The sequence below is a fragment of the Vespa mandarinia genome, chromosome 12 (genome assembly GCF_050613455.1).
Source record: "Vespa mandarinia isolate Hongniang chromosome 12, ASM5061345v1, whole genome shotgun sequence".
Taxonomy (NCBI): Eukaryota; Metazoa; Arthropoda; class Insecta; order Hymenoptera; family Vespidae; genus Vespa; species Vespa mandarinia.
In genome coordinates, this window is record NC_140821.1 from 4,088,574 (window position 1) to 4,110,000 (window position 21,427).

The 21,427-nt window shown below is 26.9% G+C and overlaps 6 protein-coding genes across 18 annotated transcripts in view; 3 read left to right on the plus strand and 3 right to left on the minus strand.

The window, feature by feature from the left end:
* LOC118449470 (phosrestin-2) overlaps positions 1–6,449 on the plus strand; it is a 40,802-nt gene extending 34,353 nt beyond the window's left edge. For 2 of the 7 annotated variants that reach the window (XM_035884034.2, XM_085660671.1), the window contains exons 9-11: positions 129–292; positions 4,599–4,880; positions 5,003–6,448. In XM_035884034.2, the coding sequence (XP_035739927.1) occupies positions 129–292; positions 4,599–4,880; positions 5,003–5,290 (734 nt within the window). In that variant the 3' untranslated portion in view covers positions 5,291–6,448. Of the gene's footprint in view, positions 1–128; positions 293–4,598; positions 4,881–5,002 lie in introns of all 7 variants that reach the window. The other 5 variants (XR_014982828.1, XR_014982829.1, XM_085660672.1 and 2 more) reach the window with 5 other exon arrangements.
* The window catches only part of LOC118449474 (14 kDa phosphohistidine phosphatase), a 51,529-nt gene extending 44,029 nt beyond the window's left edge, over positions 1–7,500 (minus strand). The window contains exons 1-3 of the mRNA XM_035884042.2: positions 7,357–7,500; positions 7,071–7,216; positions 6,732–6,905 (exon numbers count right to left, since the gene is read on the minus strand). Coding sequence (XP_035739935.1) covers positions 6,732–6,905; positions 7,071–7,134 — 238 coding nt within the window. The 5' untranslated portion in view covers positions 7,135–7,216; positions 7,357–7,500. The remainder of the gene's footprint in view (positions 1–6,731; positions 6,906–7,070; positions 7,217–7,356) is intronic.
* On the plus strand, positions 6,903–8,702 carry LOC118449473 (pseudouridylate synthase TRUB2, mitochondrial). Its single transcript, XM_035884041.2, has 4 exons — positions 6,903–7,488; positions 7,560–7,968; positions 8,087–8,223; positions 8,328–8,702. The coding sequence occupies exons 1-4, from the start codon at positions 7,341–7,343 to the stop codon at positions 8,585–8,587; spliced, it is 954 nt and encodes a 317-aa protein (XP_035739934.2). The 5' UTR covers positions 6,903–7,340; the 3' UTR covers positions 8,588–8,702.
* Positions 8,703–8,786: 84 nt separating this feature from the next.
* On the minus strand, positions 8,787–14,307 carry drosha (ribonuclease 3 drosha). Its single transcript, XM_035883931.2, has 11 exons — positions 14,085–14,307; positions 12,832–13,791; positions 12,517–12,760; positions 12,214–12,405; positions 11,780–12,137; positions 11,232–11,649; positions 10,194–11,145; positions 9,902–10,111; positions 9,507–9,829; positions 9,271–9,416; positions 8,787–9,175 (listed from the first exon to the last, which is right to left on the minus strand). The coding sequence occupies exons 2-11, from the start codon at positions 13,770–13,772 to the stop codon at positions 9,009–9,011; spliced, it is 3,951 nt and encodes a 1,316-aa protein (XP_035739824.2). The 5' UTR covers positions 13,773–13,791; positions 14,085–14,307; the 3' UTR covers positions 8,787–9,008.
* Positions 14,308–15,844: 1,537 nt separating this feature from the next.
* Positions 15,845–20,208, plus strand: Rab9 (RAS oncogene family member Rab9). Of its 5 annotated transcripts, none has more exons than XR_014982794.1 (5): positions 15,845–16,104; positions 16,180–17,009; positions 17,100–17,356; positions 17,430–17,764; positions 17,857–18,423. XR_014982794.1 is itself a non-coding variant. In XM_085660523.1 (3 exons), the coding sequence occupies exons 1-3, from the start codon at positions 16,575–16,577 to the stop codon at positions 20,206–20,208; spliced, it is 786 nt and encodes a 261-aa protein (XP_085516649.1). In that variant the 5' UTR covers positions 15,845–16,574. The 5 variants fall into 5 exon arrangements, 1 of the variants encoding a protein (XP_085516649.1); XR_014982795.1 differs by having other exon boundaries at positions 15,845–16,091; XR_004840394.2 differs by having other exon boundaries at positions 15,845–17,009.
* The window catches only part of Ctr1A (Copper transporter 1A), a 1,427-nt gene continuing 139 nt past the window's right edge, over positions 20,140–21,427 (minus strand). Inside the window, exons 1-4 of one of the 3 annotated variants that reach the window (XM_085660524.1) lie at positions 21,324–21,427; positions 21,010–21,242; positions 20,866–20,918; positions 20,140–20,281 (exon numbers count right to left, since the gene is read on the minus strand). The exon at positions 21,324–21,427 is cut by the window's right edge and continues 139 nt beyond it. In XM_085660524.1, the coding sequence (XP_085516650.1) occupies positions 20,879–20,918; positions 21,010–21,242; positions 21,324–21,427 (377 nt within the window). In that variant the 3' untranslated portion in view covers positions 20,140–20,281; positions 20,866–20,878. Of the gene's footprint in view, positions 20,282–20,744; positions 20,919–20,978; positions 21,243–21,323 lie in introns of all 3 variants that reach the window. The other 2 variants (XR_014982796.1, XR_014982797.1) reach the window with 2 other exon arrangements.

A 21,427-nucleotide genomic window follows, 5' to 3' on the forward strand; every position in this document is an offset into this window, starting at 1 on the left:
GAAATGGACAATTCTTTTGGAAAAGAGAAATTAATGTATTTATTTATTTTTTTTTTCTTTTTTTTCTTTTTTTTTCTTCTTTTTTTTTTTTTTTTTTTTTTTTTTTTTTTTTTTTTTCTTCCTCTCAGAAAATATAGGACCACAAGCAGCCATTGAAAAACCATTTATATTGAGCGATGGACGTGTAGGTTTAGAGGCAAGATTAGATCGAGCAATTTATGCTCATGGTGATTCCATAACTGTTCACGTCAATGTTAACAACAATAGCAGCAAATCCGTCAGACGAATTAAGGTAAGGATGATGAAAGAAAGAGAAAAGAAAGAAAAAAAAAACAAAAATAAATAAATAAATAAATAAATAAATAAATTAGATAAAAAAAAAAAAAGAAAAAAATTATATTTATTTTTTCAGCAAGATTTTAATCTTATATCTCGAGATTCTATCGAAATGTTCTCTCCGTTTTATTTAATTCCAAACGGTCAATAATTATATTTGATTTGATGTTTATTATTTCTTTTTTTTTTTTCCTTTCCGTTCTTTTTTTGAATAGAGAAAAACCTATAATATTAACGAGAGAATATCTACGTGAAATTTTTAATGTTGTGCGCCGATTAAAACGAATATTACAGTATCTTACTCTCTTTCTCTCTTCTCTCTCTCTCTCTCTCTCTCTCTCTCTCTCTCTCTCTCTCTCTCTTTCTCTTTCTCTCTTTATTATATCGTTTATTTTATCCAATAATTTGAAACCGTTACAAGGGTATCCATTCTCTCGAATTTATATTTATATACAGATATATATATAACACGAGTTAATTTAACGACAAAGACTAATTGATAACCACGTTGAAATATAGAAATCCATAATTTATAATGCAACAGAACATTTCTATGTACGTTCGTTCTCTCTCTCTCTCTCTCTCTCTCTCTCTCTCTCTCTCTCTCTGTCTCCAATTTCAATCGATCGAGCTTTACAATAACTGTGAGATTGTTCGTTCCAATGGAATTAAATGTCATGCAATAATATCTCTGTCGCGATCGTTCATCCATAGAAACGAGAAAAAACAACGAGAAAAATTTGATGAATTTTATGGAGGTCTCTCTCTCTCTCTCTCTCTCTCTCTCTCTCTCTCGTCATTTCTTTTTCCATTCTTTTCATTCTTTTCGACAGAAATCCATGAGAAAAATATAATAATAACATAAAATTACCATGAATGTTTTTACATTTATATATCTTTTTTAATATATCAAATATGCTTTATCTTTTTGTTAAAAATCTGTTTGAAAAGAATTCATTGTTTTTCTTTCTTTTTTATTTTTTTTTTGTTTTTTTTTTTTTTTGTTTTTTTATTTTTTTTTTCTCTCTCTCTCTTTTTTTTCATACAGATAAAAATAGTAGTGTCATAAAGAAATATACAGAGAAAAATATAACAATAACGTAAAGTAGAAAAATAAAAAAAATATAAAAAAATTAAAAAAAAAACAAATACAAAAGAAATACAAGAGTGACATAAAATATAATAAAGTTACAACTGTAATGAATAAAGTTACGATCGCGCAAAAAGTAAAGGGGAGATACGACAATATACGAGTAAGAAAATGTCCTTCGCTATCGTCCATATATATTACTTGTAAGTGAGCAAAAGAATATAAATTAAAACGATTAGCGTTGGATAGAAGCATTTATAACATTAAATTAATAAAGTGCAACATGTAATGTTAGATTTTGAACGTGTATACTTATCTATGTCCTGACCCTTAGGACTTAGAAAATATTATAAATAAATGCCATAAGTAAAAAACAACAATACGGAATATTATATTAATATAATTATACTGTTTCGAATTGGGATAAATTTTACTCAGGATAAAATGATATTTATTTGATCAATATTTTTGTTAATTAACGTTAAATATTTTATAAAATTAAATGATCAGTATATGTTGAATATTTTGATTAGTATAAATAATTAAATGGCAAGGTTATATAACTTATATTACGTATTGATATTTTATTATAAATACCAATCATTTATTTAAAATAATGAGCCAATTAATACTAACCTTTGTAACTTATACTCTTTCGCTCGGCTATCAGAGATATAAATTTGAAGGACACGTTAAAAAGAATATGACAAATCGTATATTCTTAATGTATCCCATTTATATAATATGTAGCTATTAAACTATACTAAAGGACATTAAATCGAATCTAATTTCGTTGAAATTAGACAACAAAGCACAATTAATTAAACGTAACTAACATAGAAATTTGCATGATTTGAATTAAATGAGTGTCGGTACAACAATTAGCCTGTTTTCGTCGAGTAAATACATTAAGACCTATTTCATTGTTCTGTTTTTTTTTTCATCTCCTCTTATTTCTCTCTCTCTCTCTCTCCCTCCCTCTCTCTTTAGAAAACAAAAATTGAGAGTTTTTACCGAGTACTATTATTTACTATGGTATATGTGTGTATTTATCGAGCGTCCTTTAAGAAAAAGAAAAAAATAAATAAACGAATAAAATAAAACAAATAAAACAAAGTAAAATAAAATAAAATAAAAAATGTCTTACTACGAAAAATTTTTGACTCTTAAAAAAATAAGCTTTTACATTCTAATCAAACGGCAGTAATATTTATTTTTTTTTTCTTTCTTTTTTTTTGTTTCTTTTTTAATTTTTTCTATTTGTCCTTACGCAAAATTTATAAACATTTTTGTTAACGAACAACGATCTTACAAAAATTAATTTTTCCCTTTTTCCTAGCACTTTAAAATTCACCCAAAACGTGTTAAATACGATGTTGAAAAAAAAATTCTATGATATTCTTGAAGCTATTAGAATCAATAGAATTGCAACGAATTAATAATTAATAATTAAAGTTATAATAAATATAAACATTCGAACATGTGAACTTATAAATTCAAGATAAGCAATATATTCTCCATGATGAAAGTTTATAAATTATAACTCGAACAAGGAAATGTACGATATATTTACCATCTAAGAAACACTTTAAGACCACCCTCATTCATCCACTACCTCCGCCCCTAAACTTCTTCCGTTATTTCGGCCAAGAGTTATGGCAGAGATTAAACGTGATATTTTTCGCGACCCTATACACATATACTTTTTCCTCATTCTTTTTACACGTCCCTTTACAACCAATACTATCGTTGACCTTTACTACTACAGTAGAAAAAAAGAGGAAAAAAAGAAAAAGAAAAAGAAAAAGAAAAGAAAAAAAGAAAAAAAAAATAAACAAAGAGGAGAGAAAAAGAACATATCAGCTGTTCATCCCTTTTGTCTCAATTTGAATATTTCCCAACGTGGGATATATAAAAGAGAAAGAAAGAAAGAGAGAAAGAGAAAAAGAGAGAGAGAGAAAGAGAGAGGAAAAAAATCGAATCAAAATAACAGAGACAATAAACAAAAGGTAATACATACATACATACATCATGCATACATACATCATGCATACATATATCATGCATACATACATAAATACATATATACATATATACGGACTTCTATAAAATCGAGCAAGCAAGTCGATTACGTCCTTTCCCTTGTTCACCAAGGACAGTAGTCATTGTTTTAAAAGGAGAATGCCTCGACAATGACCAACGTGACTGTAAAACGTGGTCGATTCTCTTTTGTTGTTGTTGTTGTTGTTGTTGTTGTTGTTGTTGTTGTTGTTGTTGTTCTTGTTGTTCTTGTCATCATAATAGTAGTAGTAGTAATAGTAGAGTAGTAACTACTCTTAACTACTACTGTCTGTGATAGGATCAAACTTAAACGACATTCGTCCTTCTATGAGTAAATCAATTTGTAGAGTGACGTTGTGAAAGCATTAGCTTAGATATATATTAGCAGTGACAGTAGTTCTCTTATATTTTATTTCTCTTACGTAAAGCTTCATGTGTACATAAATCGGTTAATATATAACATATTGTTTACCATAGGAAAATCCATATTTCTAAGGAGTATTTAGAGAGAGAGAGGGGGGGGGAGAGAAAGAGAAAGAGAGAGAGATAAGAAAAGAGAGAGTGTATAAAATCGATAAAACGTGGGAATATATTTCATTCGATTAATTCTCAGCTAGACAAAAAGATAATACATATATATATATATATATATATATATATATATATATGTACATATTTACACACACACAAAGAAATATAATATATAATAGAATTCTCATACTATGAGGAAATTCTACAACATTTTGCTTATTGTTATTCATAAAAGCCACTAGAGAGAATATGACGTTAATTCTGATATCTCGGTAAATGGTCGATTAAATTTTAACTATTTCTATAACGTCAAAATATAACCGAATATATAATTATTATATAATACTCGTATAACGCGTGTTGTATAAATTTGTATTTACCGAGAATATCCGTTTGAATTCACGGAGCAACACGTTTCATTATTGTATGCGATGTAAATTAATGTTTGAATCTATTATTTGGATGGATTTATTCGGTAAGAGGTTCCTATCGATCGAAAGGAACTTTATTCATTCGCTCACTCTATCTATCTATCTATCTAACTTTATCTCTCTTTCTCTCTTTCTCTTTGTCTGTACAGGTTTTCGTCGTTCAACATGTCGACGTTTGTATGTTTAGTAATGGTAAATTTAAAAACGTGGTAGCAATTGTATCTTCTCAAGAGGGCTGCCCTATAGGACCAGGAACTAGTTTGAAAAAATGTTATACTTTGAAACCGATCAAAGGATCCAGCAAAAATTGGATTGCTTTGGAAGATAGTTATACAAAGGCTGGTGCTACATTAGCTTCTACAATCATTAGTCCTGGAAATGGACCAGAAGATCGAAATGTCTTTGCTATTTACGTATCATATTACGTGAAGGTAATTCTTGAAGATAAAAATTATCTATTATTATCTATGTATATAAATTTATATAAGTAAAAAGATAAAATAAGAAAATTAATGGGATATATTTATAAACGTATCGTTAATATTTTTAACAGGTGAAATTAATAATTTCAACGATAGGTGGTGACGTTTCTTTGAAATTGCCATTCACTTTAACTCATACTAATACCGATCCAGATCTTGTTGGATTTCCATCACCGATTAGAGAAAATTCGAAATCTTTAAAAAAGATGGAGGATATAAATGAACATCCAGATAAATATGATTGTAATCAAATGAAGAATAAGGAATCAAAATTGACGACTATTCAGGAAAAAGAAAAACAATCAAGAATCGCCGATGTTGATCTTATAGAACATTGTGACGAGGAGGAAAGTACCTGAGACCAGGTTAAACGTGACGAGAAGCCTACTCGACAATCTAAAAAGAATAATAACGAAGCTAAAAATATAAACTTGAAGAATACAAATCAAAAGGCCTGTAAGTTAGGCTTCAGTATACAAAGAGCTTGGTGCTGTTTCAGAAGAGCCTCTTAGTGCGTCTTGAATTTAAAAAGAACATTTGAGATAATAGATGGAAAAAAAAAAGAGAAAAAAAAGAAATGGAGTGTGTGTGTGTTGATTATGAGTCATATTGAAAATGATTCCAGAAAATAGATATTTTTTGAAGGTACGATTATACACTCCCAAAATGGTTCCTTCATTTGTCGTGACTATTATCGACTGATTTTGAATTATTATTCTACAGTACGGGGAATCTAGAGCTTTTTTTACTCTTTTAACTTTTTTATTAATGTTATGTATATATGTGTATATATATATATATATATATATATATATATATATATATATATCAATTTGAATATATACAAAGCTGGCAATATTTGGAGAAATAAAAAGATTTTACGTTCAAATAGAGAAAGATTCATGGTAATAACTAAAACAAAAGAATATGTCAATTGGTCCTACAGAATGAAATTTTTAGAAAAATGTGATTTATAATGCAGAACGTAATTATTCTATAATGATAAAATAATGAATATAAGCGTATATAAAAGGCAAATATGGAATTTATTGATGGAACTTCCAAATGTTTAATACATACGTTCATATTATTATGTAAATCTTTGAAACTAATTAAAAAATATCAACTGCCAGTCTAAATATTTGGAATTAAAAGTTACTATGTTTTTTCAAGGTACTATCATTGCAGAAAAAAAAAAGAAGCAAAAAGGGAATAATATAGACATTCCATCAAAGCTATTTATTAAGACGAAAGAAAATAAAAAGAAATTGAGAATTAAACAACTGTATTTTTCTTAAAGAAATGTACGTAGAAATTATTTTCTAGCCTTTTCATAAATACAATTTTCAAATGCGTCGGCACATTTTATATGTGTATAAAAAATATTATTGAGAAAAATATTATTAATCTTGTAGCTTTAAAAAAAAAAAAATACCTTTATCGCAATTAATTGTCATAAATATAAATTCATAAATCTGTATAATATATAATGTTTTTAATATTGTAAATAATATAATATAAGTGCTTGGATAAAAATTAAATTATCACGTATAATTATATCATAAAAATGTATAATTCGTTGTAACTTTGTTTTTATTTCATCCATGCAATAAATAAGAAGTATACATTGAACAGGTATAACGAAATGAAATGAATTCAAATTATGATCTATTCTAGAATATATCAAAATTCCCATGGACATTATCCAAATTGTTCTAACATTTCTTTCTTTTATATGTGATTCACATTTTATTCTATTAAGCGAATATACAATTGTCAATATAATTATGAATTACTTACCATGCCATTCTGCTTTAGTATAACCTCTAACGACCGGTTTGAAGGCATCGTTAGTTTTATCATGAATATTAAGTAACATGTATTTAAACTTTCCATTTGCATCGATATCTACGTCAGGAACTTTATTAAGTAATTCGGACATTGTGGCAAACCACCGAGTATTAATAGAAGCTCCTAGGAAAAAAAAAATATAAGTTATGCAAGATTATCTGAATAGAACGTATTTTTTATATCAACTTATTTATAATCATCAAACTTTATCAAAACGTATAGAGCATAGTTTAAAAATATTTTTAATATATCCATTAAGAGTTGTTATTCGATAAAATTTGAACATACCCAGTTGTTTAACAGACCCGGTAATTAAAAACTGAAGTATATATGCATTAGTCTTCAAAATCATATTTTTCCTAAAGAACAGATGATTTCTAAACTAGCGACATCTGGCGAACAATTCAATATATGATTGATCATGAGATCATAACCTAAAATTTATTATTGTTTATTTTGAAATATATTTGTATATTACAAGCATAAAAAATATAATTTGAATATAATTTATAGAACATAATATACAGAAAAACGTTAATATTTATTTTATAAGTAAAAATGATGTTTCCAATACCTGCCAAACATCATATATCATGTAAAGCGAGCGTGGCTTGGAATTTATTAAATAGTGTATTTGTTATATATAAACCAGAATTAACACATTATTTAGGTATACGAGAAACTATAATAAAACATTTATGTAGAGGTAAACGTGATTCTAATAAAAATAAAATTATAAAGACAGTTCTGTTTGTAAAGAAAAATATTTTTCTATAGATTTAAATGAAATGGATGTTAGACCACCTGATAATTATGTAATGATTGAAGGAAAGACAAACGAAAAACTCGAAGTTGTTGTCCGTCCTAATTATGGAGATAATCAACTAGTTGTTGGACCTCGTTATCAACCTAGTGATATTAATTTTTCTTCTGCAAATCGTTTATATACAGATAGTTGTGGTGTTTTAATATGCGGTATTAACAGTGGTAATTCATTAATAAACAAAATTAGAGAATCAAAACCTTCACGATGTTATAGACTCAAAGGAATCTTAGGCCAGGCAACAAATAATCATTTTAAAACAGGTAAAATAATAGAAAAATCTACATACAATCATGTCAGAAGAATCAATATTGACAAAATATGTGCCTCGATGCAATCTTCTCATCAAAAGAAAATGTTTGAGTAAGCATTAATTTGTATACTTATATATTATATATATATATATTTTTTTTTTAATTTTACAATATACTCAAATATATTTTAATATATTGTTAATATATACTTTAAATTAATATTTTAGATTATGTGGAGTAGATATACAAAGTCAAACTGCATATGAATTAGCAGTACAGGGTTTAATTAGACCAGCTAATTCAGAAATTCCTGTATTATATGAAATAAAATGTGTAAATTTTGAACCTCCTGAATTCACACTTGGTAAGATTAGATTGTTAAATTAAAATGATTAAGATAACTTATATATTTCTTGGAATATTTTAATTTTATTTTAACATATTTAAATATGTATATATTATTTTTAGAAATTGTTTGCATCAATGAAAATGAGCAATATTTAAAAACATTAATTCACGAATTAGGTTTAGAACTTCGTTCTACAGCTACTTGTACACAAATACAATGTTTTAAATATGGATTATTTGAACTACAACATGCACTATTGTCTAAAAAGTGGGATATAATATCTATTCTAGAAAATATGAAAGTATGTAGAGAAATATTAAAGAAAAATGATTATTTAATAAACCAAACTAGTCCCATCTTGATAAATAATGATGAATAAATTTTGCTTAAATGAATGGATATACATTTAAAATGTATATAATAAACATCATCATGAATATATTTTGTAATATTTAATATACATACATTTTTCTATGGAAAGACAATAGAATTTATATATTTTCTTATCATATATCACGTGTAATGTGATTTTTATCTAATTTTGTTTATATTAATTTTTTATTCGAAAGTTTTCATAATTGTGTAGAATATTTTTAATAATTTTCTATGTACTATTAATAATTTTGTTCGATTACTTTATAATTTTGTTCGATTACTATAATTTTATTACGATTATTAAATATTTCATAGAATGATAAGAATGTATATATATATATTTTTTTTTCTTTTTTATGTTAAAAAACATAATAATAACAATAAAATTTTATTTCGATTATAAGCGAATGAATATATCACAGATCTTATGTTTTACTATGACTTCTTTTACGATGTTGGCTAGAATCTGAATCATCAGATCTATCACTGAATCTTGTAAATTTATCTTTCATTTTGTGCTTATTTGGCCATTGTTGCATCTTCATACTTTTTGCTATTACTCTCTTCTGATGATCTAATTGTGGAAATAGATCTACAAACAAAAAGGAAATTGTATAACGTAATAAATGATAATTTATATAGATAGAAAAATTCATAATAATTAAGATTTTTTTATTTCTTCATTACCTTGACTTTTCTCAAGGGCTTCTTTAGCAGAATTCATTTCTGCTTCCTGAATACTATGTCCTGATGCCTTAGCTAATCTTTTTCCTTGAAAATACACAGCAACTGTATAAACTCTTGTATTTGTTGGTCCCTTACACTCAATTACTCTGTAAAAATTTTAATACAATTAATCAAAAAAAAAAAAAAAAGAAAAAAAAAAGAATTAGTTGAAATTTTACACATTCATTCATATTTACTTGTATACTGGTATGTCTGGTTCACCACCATCCATTGTTCTTAAAGTTAAACAACATTGTTGTAATTTGCTCTTAGGGTCATTCCAATCTTGATTCATAATAAAATCTTGTAATCGTGGAAAGAAGCATACATCGCAGAAAACATGACAATATTCTAAACCTTTGTCAACATATAAGGCTCCTAAAAAAGCCTCTAATAAATCTGCTCTATCTTTAGTTTTTAATTCAGCTTTTGGATTTCCATAAAGAGCATACTTTGTCATTCCTAAATCATCGCATACAACTGCTTGTGTTTTATTATTTACAAGCGAACTTCTTAGAAGCTGTTTGAAAATAATTGGAAAATAGTTAATGAGTTATTAAATAAATATACAATGTAGATATAAAATACTTACAGATAAGTGTCCTTCATGATGTTCAGGAAAAAACTTGTATAAATATTCTGAAACTATAAGTTGGAGGACTGTATCTCCTAAAAATTCTAAACGTTGATTTGAACCAAGTGTTAAATTTGTATATCCGATACTACGATCAGTAAATGCTCTTGCTAAGAGACGAATATGACTGAATTCTATACCAATAGATTCTTCAAATTTCGTTAATTTCTAATAATATAATATTGTTTATGAACAGTTAGTAAATAATGAATTTTTAATATATATATATATATTTATTTATTTATCATACCTGTAATAATTCAAAGCTTGGAATCCATTGTCTATCACCTGTTGGTTCCTGTTCCTGCAAAGGATGTTTAGGATAATTCACCCAAATTTTGGCAAGATCTTCTTCATCTTTGAAAAGAGTTTCACCAAAAATTCTGTCCGCAACTTCTATTCCTCCATCAAGAAATAATGAACCCATAAGTGCTTCAAAACAATTTGCCATCGCATGTCTTAATTCTAAATCATGACATAAATCACTGCCATGCGCATAAAGCATATATTCTTCTAAATTAAGTTTTTTTGCCAAAACAGCAAGATGTTGATTCTGCACAATTGCTGCTCTGTATGTAGCTAATCCGCCTTCCTCTAAATCAGGAAACATGTGAAAAAGATGAATGGATGTTAGAAATTCAACAACTGCATCTCCAAGAAATTCTAATCTTTCATTATGCGCTATAGAAGATTCTGTTTCTCGTCTTGCTCCAAATCTTGACATTATATTTATCAATGTATTTATACCACGTTTACGTGTATTCATATAATGTATTCGACGATCGCCATATTCTGGCTGTCTTATTCCACAATTAGTTAATGAATTTCTAGCATGATCTGGATTTGTACCAAAGTTTTCCCGATAACTGGGATGAGTTAAAGCAAGTTGAAGAAGATATCTATTTTTAAACTCATAACCCAATGTACGTTCAAGATTATCCAAAGATTTATGAAATCTTAAGTGACATACAAGTACAGGTATTAACATGGCATGTTGTACTATGTCACACATAATGCCTGTCCTATAAAAACCTTCAGAGCTTACATCAACCGTTACATTACGTTTCATTTTACTTTGTGTTCTTAACTCTTGTAATTTATTCTCTTTTGCTTCGAGTTTTCTCTTATCCTCAAAAGATGGCTTAGGCATGTTAACTAATAAATGCCGAAATTTAACGTAATCTCTCCATGCTTTTTGATAACTAAAATGAAAATAAATTAATAAAAGAATAATAACGTGTATTAATGAAATAATTAAAAAAAAAATAATTGATTGAATAATACTTACTCCGCATTTCCAGCATAACTAAGCTGTGGTGGTCTTATACCAAAATGTACAATTTCAGGATAACCAATCACTCCTGGTGGTTGATCAACTTGATTTCTATCTAGTTGATCCACACGAACACTACATGGTTTCTTTCCAGGATATGTTACAACCATTCCTTTTACTTCGTCGGCAAAATTTTGCCATTTATATTGCGGCATTTCAATTAATCTAGGTAGATCTTCTGGATCTATTAAAAGAGTACTACTTTTTATTAAATAATTTAAAACTTCATTCATAGATAAAATTTCTTGCCCATTATCTGCTAAATCACGTACAAATCTTGGCATAAAGTGAAATTGTCCACAGCCAGATTTATCTTGGGCAGCTTGTAAATCAAAATCTACAAGCTCTAATATTTCCCGGAATAAATATGTTTCTATATATAAAAAAAAAAAAAAAATGAAATAAAAAAAAGAAAAAAAAGAGAGAGAGAAAAGAAAATATACATTATGATAATAATATTGAAAATAATTGATAATAGATATTAAAACTCAATATATACTTACGAAAATAATCCAATTCTTGTATAGTAAAATTTTCAGGCAATTTTTCGTCTATATAGAGAATTGTGTATTCTATGTTAAATCGTATTACTTTGCATGTTGGTAATTTTACAAGAGGAAAGTGTGATAACATAGAAAATCCTTCAAATATAAATTCATGTTCATCGTGTTTTATAATTGTTGGAGTTTTAGTAAGAAAATTAGTTGGAGGACTGATTGTAATTCGATAATGATATAATTTATCGGCATTATTTGAGTTTAGATTGCATTTATTTATTGCGCCTTCGCCAGCATAAATTCCATGCCTTATACCAGATCTTCGTGATTTGGCACTACATCTACATAATGGTCCATCATTCATCTGTGTGGAAATGAGAAGTTTTTGTTAATAGATATGATAAAAATAAAAGAATTATTTTAAATTCATCAAATGTTACCTCTCCAGGATCATTAAACCACATTTCAGGATGTAATCTTTGAGGATGTTGCTTCTTGGTCATTAATTCTTCCATTGTTCTGTCATCCTCATCCATAGAACTGTCGCTGTCTGATGATGAACTACTACAAGCTTCTGATTTATGTTTACAAAGACGTGCTTTAGTTTTTCTTGGTGGTGGCTCATATGGAGGCTTCAAAAATAATATAATATAAGTTAAACCTGATTTATTATAACTCTTTCTTTTTTTTTTTTATTATTAAAATTGATTAAATAGTCATTTATCTAATATCCATGAACATGCCTGTAATGCACGTGCTGCTGCTGCTCTATCTATAAGTATTTCTTTAAATAAATCGCATAAATCACGTAATTTTTGTGTCCCCTTCATTATTTTTGGATTAGTATCATCTCTTGTATAATATAAATCTGCTGGTGCAGTACGAGTCCAAATTTTACGTTCATTTTCCATTATACCTTCTGGACCCATTGCCGATAATTCATCCATTTTTCTTTCCATATCTTTGCTGGTCGCGCAATAATTTCGCCTAATTAAATAAAATTGTATATAGATTCGTTTTTCAATGTACACAATTAACATTCTATTAGATTTACTTACCTATATTTTTCTAGTAATAATTCTCGTTCAGTTGGACACTTTGTTTTCAACACTGAACTACTACTATTTGGACTAACTGTTTTAGAAGATCGATAATCTGGAGATCTTGATCTTCTTCTGCTTCTACTACTTACGTATGATCTTTCAGAGGATGATACATGACTGCTATATCTTCTATATGAACATCTTCGTTTGGAATCTCCATTATCATGTGAATAATCTCTTGAACTTGATCTATCTCTTTTATATTTATATTTGTCCCTTTGCTCTTCATATCGTGATCTACGCGGTGATCTACTAGATCTAGATCTATTTTCAGGAGTTTTAGAACGTTTTCTATTACTTGTATGACTTCTGGATGATTCAGATATACCGTTATATCTCCATTCAGACGTTTTGTTTTTTTGTGAACTTTCCAAAACCATTTGACTTTCTTTTTGTGATATATTAACTTCAGACCAAGATGTAGCATTATTTTGCATTGTTGACCAACTTGATGAGCTATTAGTATTCCATTCATTATTAAAATTATCAGTATATATATTTCTAGAATTCCAATTTGAATTAAAATTTTCTGTATTAAAATTCTCAGATTGAGAAAATGACGATGGGTAATAATTCTTATTGCATTGCGTTGTTGTTTGATTCGAAAATGAATCATCTGTATATGTGGTAGCTGTATTATCTTGATACGTAGAAGGAACAGTATGAAATGACATAAATTGATTCGTTGGCTTGTCTTCTGGCATAGCCGTAACTGGCATATTATAAGAAGGCGGAGGTTGATTAAAATTAGTTGGAGGGAAACTTGGCGGTGGTTGATTAAAATTAGGAGGTGGAAAATTCGATGACGGTATAGAATAATATCCTACATTTTGCATTTGTGTAATGCCGGAATTCCAAAAGTACTGCTGTCCAGTATTTGGTGGAAGGTTTGCCATTTTTTACAATGAAATTTACCTAGAAGTTTAAAAGTTAAGATCAAGTGACAGAAAAATGATTATTATTTTTAAAGAATTTTAAATATTATTTTTAAAAAAAATAACTTGTAAATAACTTTATATCAAAAATAAGTTATATAATTATATTATATTTATAAAACGTCATTAAAGAGATGGCATATAAACAACTTTATGTCAAAATAGGTTATGTAATTAAACTATATATAAGAAATGAGAAATAAATATTAATATAAATATCATTGTTTCTATTTTTAAAGATAAAGTAATTTTATAATTTTATATTATCATTACCTTCTACTAATCACTGAGAAAATGCACAGTATCTATTACTAACACTTATTAAAAGTATCATTAACAAACTACTTGCTTAGTATTACTTTTTATTTAAAAATTGTTTAACTCATCTTTTCACTGCATTTAATAAAAATGTAAAAACTACATGGTTTTTTTTTAAATACACCTCAATTCTTTACAATCAAAAATTACAACGAAACGTCCATCGCTTTGTAAAGCATATCTGCCCAAAAGGTAAAATCAGTGATACCAACTTATTCTTACAATCTACATATAATTATACTTTTCATTTAAGACTATTCAGTTTTATAATGATCATTATTTATCAATGAAAATAGACGTAATTCTAGACTGATTTTGATGAACAAGGTTTGATTTTAAAGATGAACATTTAATCTAAGACTCAACTTTATCGAATGTTTCAAAAAGCTTTTTATTTGCGCATAAATTATTCACAAAAGAAAATATCATTCGTTAACACGACTTTTTTCAAAGAAAATAAAATCTTTTCAAAAATTCGAAAAATTGAAGTCCTAAATTAAAACTTTCGTTTTTAAAATGAGATCTTGTTCATCAAAGTCAATCAAGAATTACACCTCAATTACCTCTCATTGATGCCGTAAAATCATTATAAAAACAGTGATAATGAACAACCTGAAGACCAATTGTAAATTTGATTGATTATAATTTTAGATTTTATATTTCAATTCAAACTCGAGTAATTAATGAAATAAAAATAACGTATTGATTACAAATTCATAAATAATTTTTACAAAAGTTGAAAATTACGATAATCTGTAGAAGTTAGAAAGAAATTAATTAAAAAAGTAATTAAAAAATAAATTATCGTATATTTATAATTGACACATGATTAATATCGATTTATTAATTCATTAGAAAAATTTCTATGATTATGATTAAAATTGTATTAATTTTTATATATAATTTAGATAGAAAATTTTAAAACGTTTAACGTTTGAAAAAAAGTTTAATAAAAATTATATTTGACAAAAAATAAAATAACATATTATTAATCTTGTATAAACTTTTGTTGAAAGAAATAAATATATTTATTTTAAGAAAGCAAAGATGAAATCAATTTTTTTTTTTATAGGTATATAAACAAGTCGTAAAGTCATAGGGCATGCGCATTAGCGACAAACGCACATGTACACAAATCCAATATTCAGGCGGCTTGCTTAATATTTGTTATGGATGATTCATTTGGCTGGAAATGTTCGCAATGGTGGAACTTCTTTTATTCGTAGTAAATATTTGTTATTTTACATTAATACAATATTCATTATAACCACACGTTGTGTATATTTATTAAAAAAAAAAAAAAAAAAAAAAAGGATTGTTTAATATAACGCATGTTATAAAACATTTAGCAATCAATTTGTTGAAAAATCTAATTTATTATTACGCATTCGTAATAATAGCATCGTATATAAAACGTATATAATATTTTCTATTTTCTTATATAATAGCACGCTAATTCGGCTTCCTTTTCGTTTTATATTGTATTTAGAAAATCACAATATAGACAATATAAATGATTGAAAACCTTCATATTTTATTTTAATTTTATCAAAAACATCTTATATCTGTTAAAATTGAAAGATCGAAATAACGAGAATTGTATTACTTTTAGTTTCGTAAGATTTTTTTGTCTTTCTTTCTATAAGTTCTATAGTTACCGGTAAAAACAGTATTTATAATTTCTGGCAGCCATATTTGATTTAGTCATAGAATCCAACATGGGCGTTCCTTTTTGTCGTCTGCAAAGTGTCAAATGCTTTGTGTTTTTTAAAGATGGACAGGATTAGTGATACGTTATAATTAAAAATAATTAGTACAAAAGTTTTAAAGAAAGATCTGAATTAATGAACATTGTTTAATATTTTTCTGTGATTACGTTATTTTTATCGACGAAAAACGTACATTTCTTATGTACAATAGTCATCCGTAATACGATATACATATACAAGGAGATTTGAGCTGGTATATATCAAAGGTTTCTGTGATTCAATAATTAATTATTATAAAAGAAATTATCGTAATTGTATTGTAATAAATATATGTATTAAAGGAAGATATTTGAAAGGAAGATAGTGCGTGTAAAAAGCATCGAGAGAAGGTTATGCTTGTCGTCAAGTGAAAATTATATATGTGTGAGTGTGCGTGCTACTATGCTATTTATTCGTTTTTAAATGAATGAGGAACGGACACCAAATTACAAATAATATTATGTCGTCGAAATAAGATAATTACTATTTTAAATCATCGTACCTGGATATTCGAATTAGTTGATTTTCTTTATATAAAAAAAGAAAAAAAAATATTGAAGAAATAATCTCATTGTATTGAAAATTATATGACATTTCAAAAAGATCTACTCTTTTATAAGAAAAGGACGAAGAGGCTGAAACAGAAAAAAAATTTGTATTATTGTATCTCATAAGTTGATTCAAAGATATATATAAAATGTCTGGAAACAATACAATGACAGCTGATACACTCAGAAGTGGGAACATACATAATCGTAATTCACAAAGATCTACACTTTTAAAAGTAGTGATTTTGGGTGACGGCGGAGTTGGAAAATCTTGTCTTATGAACAGATTTGTATCGAATCGTTTTGATGAATATAATTTTTACACTATCGGAGTAGAATTTTTAAACAAGGATATAGAAATCAATGGCGAATCTTATACTTTACAAATATGGGATACTGCAGGGCAGGAACGATTTAAAACATTAAGAACTCCATTTTATAGAGGTTCAGATATTTGTCTTTTGACTTATGCCGTTGATGATAGAACAAGTTTTAAAAATTTGGCTCTCTGGAGATCAGAATTTCTTTATTATGCGGATGTCGAAGAAGCATCTACTTTTCCATTTATAGTTGTGGGAAATAAGGTATGTATTATAATACATAAAAAGATAAAACTGTTTTAAATTTAATAAATTGCTATTCAATTTCTTCAATCATATATATGACTTCTTCAGGTGGATGTTTTGGAATCTGAAAAACAAGTAACCACAGAAGAAGCCAGAGCATGGTGTGCAGAAAATGGAGATCCACCATTGGTCGAAACGTCTGCAAAGGATGCAACAAATGTAGAAGCAGCATTTGCAGCTGCTGTTGCTGCATGGGCACGACTGGAGGCTAGATTAGAACATCCGTTAGTAGAAGATACTGTCGACCTTTCTAAACAGCTGTCTCCGCAACGTTCCAGTTGCTGTATGCCTGTCTCTGGTGCTGAGTAGGTTACAGATTTGAATTTTAATTATTTTTTTGTTTTTCACTGAAATAATGCATGAAACATTTTCCCCAAGATCTACATTTGTGACCAGCTAACTGAAATGGGTGGTATGAAGATAGACATGATAAGAAATATTTATGATACGAATCAACATTTTTGGAAGGAACACTTAGAGTTTGTTTGCATTTGGAAGGAACATAATGCGTCTCAAATTGAACTAATCCCTAAAATGGTGTTTACTATATTTAGGATGTATAAGGACATTGTACCAAAAGATGTAAGAGATTTTTATTTTCCTTGATTTCACCAACTGACAGTCCATTTTCTTTTGTGAATTTTTCTCCACGAAACAAAATCATTTTGTAACTTTATTCGATTAAAATGAGACTATTATTAATTTTTGATTAGGTAATTATATTTTATTTTATTATTTTTATGTTTTTTACCTAGATTCTATGTTTAAAACACGCCTCTTACACGTGTCGTGCTTTTTCTTCTAGGTCTAACAAAATAATTTGAAGAGAATCTTGCCAGCCTTCAATACTCGGTTAATTACAAGCCCAAAGTTTCTATAAAGACATTAGAAATAATTTCAAGTACATTCATCAAAATATTTCAATATAATGTTTCTTGTGTGTTATATGAAATATGTTAGATATTCTCAAGAAAGATATTTATGTTACTAAAGTTTTGCACAAATCTTACTTAACAGGACTGTTAGTTAATTTGCTATTCTTCTAGTATGTGCTCTGTATATCTATCTTCGAATACCTTACATAAATTGTAAAAATTCACATGTAAGATATGTACCACTGGAACATTGAAAAAAGAAAAAAAAAAAAAAACAAAAAAAAAGAAAAAAGGATGATTTATAATATTTCAAAATGTGCTTTATACAACTCGTGAGCTATTGACAGTATTTTAAGTGTTATATACATCATTGGCTTGTGATAAATATAGTAATAATAATAATTATAAATTGTTTTATTATGTAAGACAAACATATATAAATTGTAATTTAGCTTCGTAACGTAAATTTGCCTTATCATTGCAGTATAAAATGAGGAGCAGTATAATAACTATATTTCTATTTATGATATACTCCTTTAGATTATCAATATATATGTATATATGTATATATATGTGTATATATATATATATATATATATATATACATACATATACATACATTTATATATATATATATACATATTAATTTGGCATTTGTATGAGATGAAATGCAGAGTATTTTGCGCTAACTGTTTAACAATTTTCCTACAATAGTAATAATAATAATAATAATAATAATAATAATAATAATAATAATAATAATAATAATAATAATAATAATAATAATAATAATAATAATATAATAATAATAATAATAATAATAATAATAATAATAATAAAACAAAGCTTTTTGGATGAGTGTGTATATATGTGATACATTCTTAAAGCAATAGAACTCTACTTCAAAGCTTTAGAAATGTGTTATGTACTGCAAAGAGAAGTATATAAATTTATTGTATGACAGATTGTTCTTAAGCGACAAAACTTAAATCAATTCTGTACACAATGTGCATGCTGGTGCTTTTTGTATAGCTCTATGTGAAACCTATAAATTTATAATAAAATAATGAAGTATTAACTTTGGTCATCGTCGAAATCCACATAATTATGAACAGATGTTATTTTTAATTTATAGAAAAAAAAAGCTAATTTACGAATTTATGTTTATTACTTACCATTATGGTGGAATTAAAATTTTGTTTATACAATTTAAAAGGTTTTAAGATAGAATTTTCAATAAATATTTATTTAATTAATATTTATTTAATTGAAAAAAATATATGAAGTATAGATGTCTTTTATTGTAATATTTTTTACGAAATTTCCTTCGTATGCTTTACAAATCATCTTAATTATTTAATTAATTAATTTAAAGTAATAGCTCAATTCACAAAACTGCATTATAAGTTATTTTATACATGTATCTTCAATACAATACTTTATGTTCTTTTTCAAATATTAATGTAACAAATAGTCTTTACAAGTCTCTCTTTAGCAAATATAATTATTAAAGTAATAATAAAATGAGGAAATGTGATTGAAAAAAGATATGCATCTCACACGAAACACGCGTTTCTTATTTAAATGTTTTTAATATTTACAATAATATAAATATATATATAATATTATATTTCATATATTATTATATAATTATATATATTATATATATATATATATGTAAATGTATTTATGTATCTTACATAGAAATATTAAGATTCTAGCTCCCTGTTTTCTTTTTGCAAAATTATCATAATTAATCACATTGCAATACATTTCTAATTCTATTTTAAAAAATAAGTCCCATTCGGTTTCAGTATAACAGCAAATGTGCATATCTGTATTCAATAGGATACAATTAAGTAAGATAATTGTACAATCATAGTTTATTTGTGATTCTATATATATATATATAATATTTATAGCTGTAAAAATCTTTTAGTTGAAAATCAACAATTTACTTTCAGTACTCATAAAAGACTCTTGCATAGAACCACAAAATGTACTAAGTTGTTTCCATGTACATCTCATACATTTCTATCTCATGTTGTATTTGATTTTGAATATTTTCTTTTTTGCAAAAAGAATCATCATACAACATAATAATATATACAATGGAGCAATAGAAAAACTGGATTATGCCACTATATCAATTATTAATGACAATGTTCTGTAACATCCACAATTACAGATTTCTTCCATCCAAAAAGGAAGTAACCAAGGGTAGCACCCAATACTACTGCGAAACAGAGCCAGGTGTTGAATGTCATGAAGATCAGCATTAAAAAGTAAGAAAGGATGACTTGTATGATATGCAGGAACGTTTGGAAACAATGCATCCATGACAGCATTGTGGGCCTGCACACATATACAATTAAAATAATATTTATATATATATATATATATAAAAATATTTATATAAGATATATAAATATATATATATACAATTTATAAAAAGATAATATACATTAATAAATATGCAAAACCCATTGAAGCTAGCAAGAAAAGTAAACAGAAATCATTTGCAATGCAAAGCTAGAAAATTCCAAGAAGAAGTAATATTTTGTTTTGTATCGTAATTTCTTAAATATTGAACATTCAATCGCCTTATAGAAAATAAATAATAAAATAGAAAAGAATCTACATTGCAGAATAGACATGCTTAATACATTATAGAAACGACAATGAAAAAACAATTACAAAAGAAAATAGTATTTAATTGTAAAGATTTTTTTTTTAACAATTGACAACATTCATCAAGACATTGAACGTGCAAAATTGTTAAAGAAAAAGACGGTAACGTCGAAAAGATAAGCATTACTTAGAGAAGAGAGCTCATTGTGATGAAATATATTGGATAATATCAAAATACTAAAGACATCACATGGAACTGTAACTAAATAAATTAAAATTTAGCAGGCCGTCAAAATATATTTACTTACGGCCGTTTATGGATTACCTCACCGACCATACTAAAAAGGGCAAAATGGATAAGCTAATTAAATAAATATTGTTTGTTGTATAATTATACTTAATATACAACTAGTCTACATACATATTATTAATACGTAGAAATTGGAACTCACTGGACAACTCTATTATCTTCAGCAACAACATTTTTCTCTTGAGGCATCGTAACGCTTCTATATTGTAAGGAACTATACGTCTTCCAGAAAAGATATTCCCGGTAATACTTCAAACCCTCATAAAGAGTAGCCATAATTATTATACCAATCATGGAACCAACGAGACCACCGATCGACGTTATTTTCCAAGATTCAAATAGTACAGTCTCGCAGTAGCCGCCATGAAAAGCCATCTAAAAATATAAAATCGAGACCTTGTGAAAAAGGAAGAAAAATGATTTTCCTCATTAGTGATTAATGATATAAATACGTACCGACATACCATGCATTCCTATATTATTGCAACCACTCGTAGCACCTGCTGAGCTCTGCACATTACCCCTAGCCATATGATCCATACCAGCATGATTCATATTTC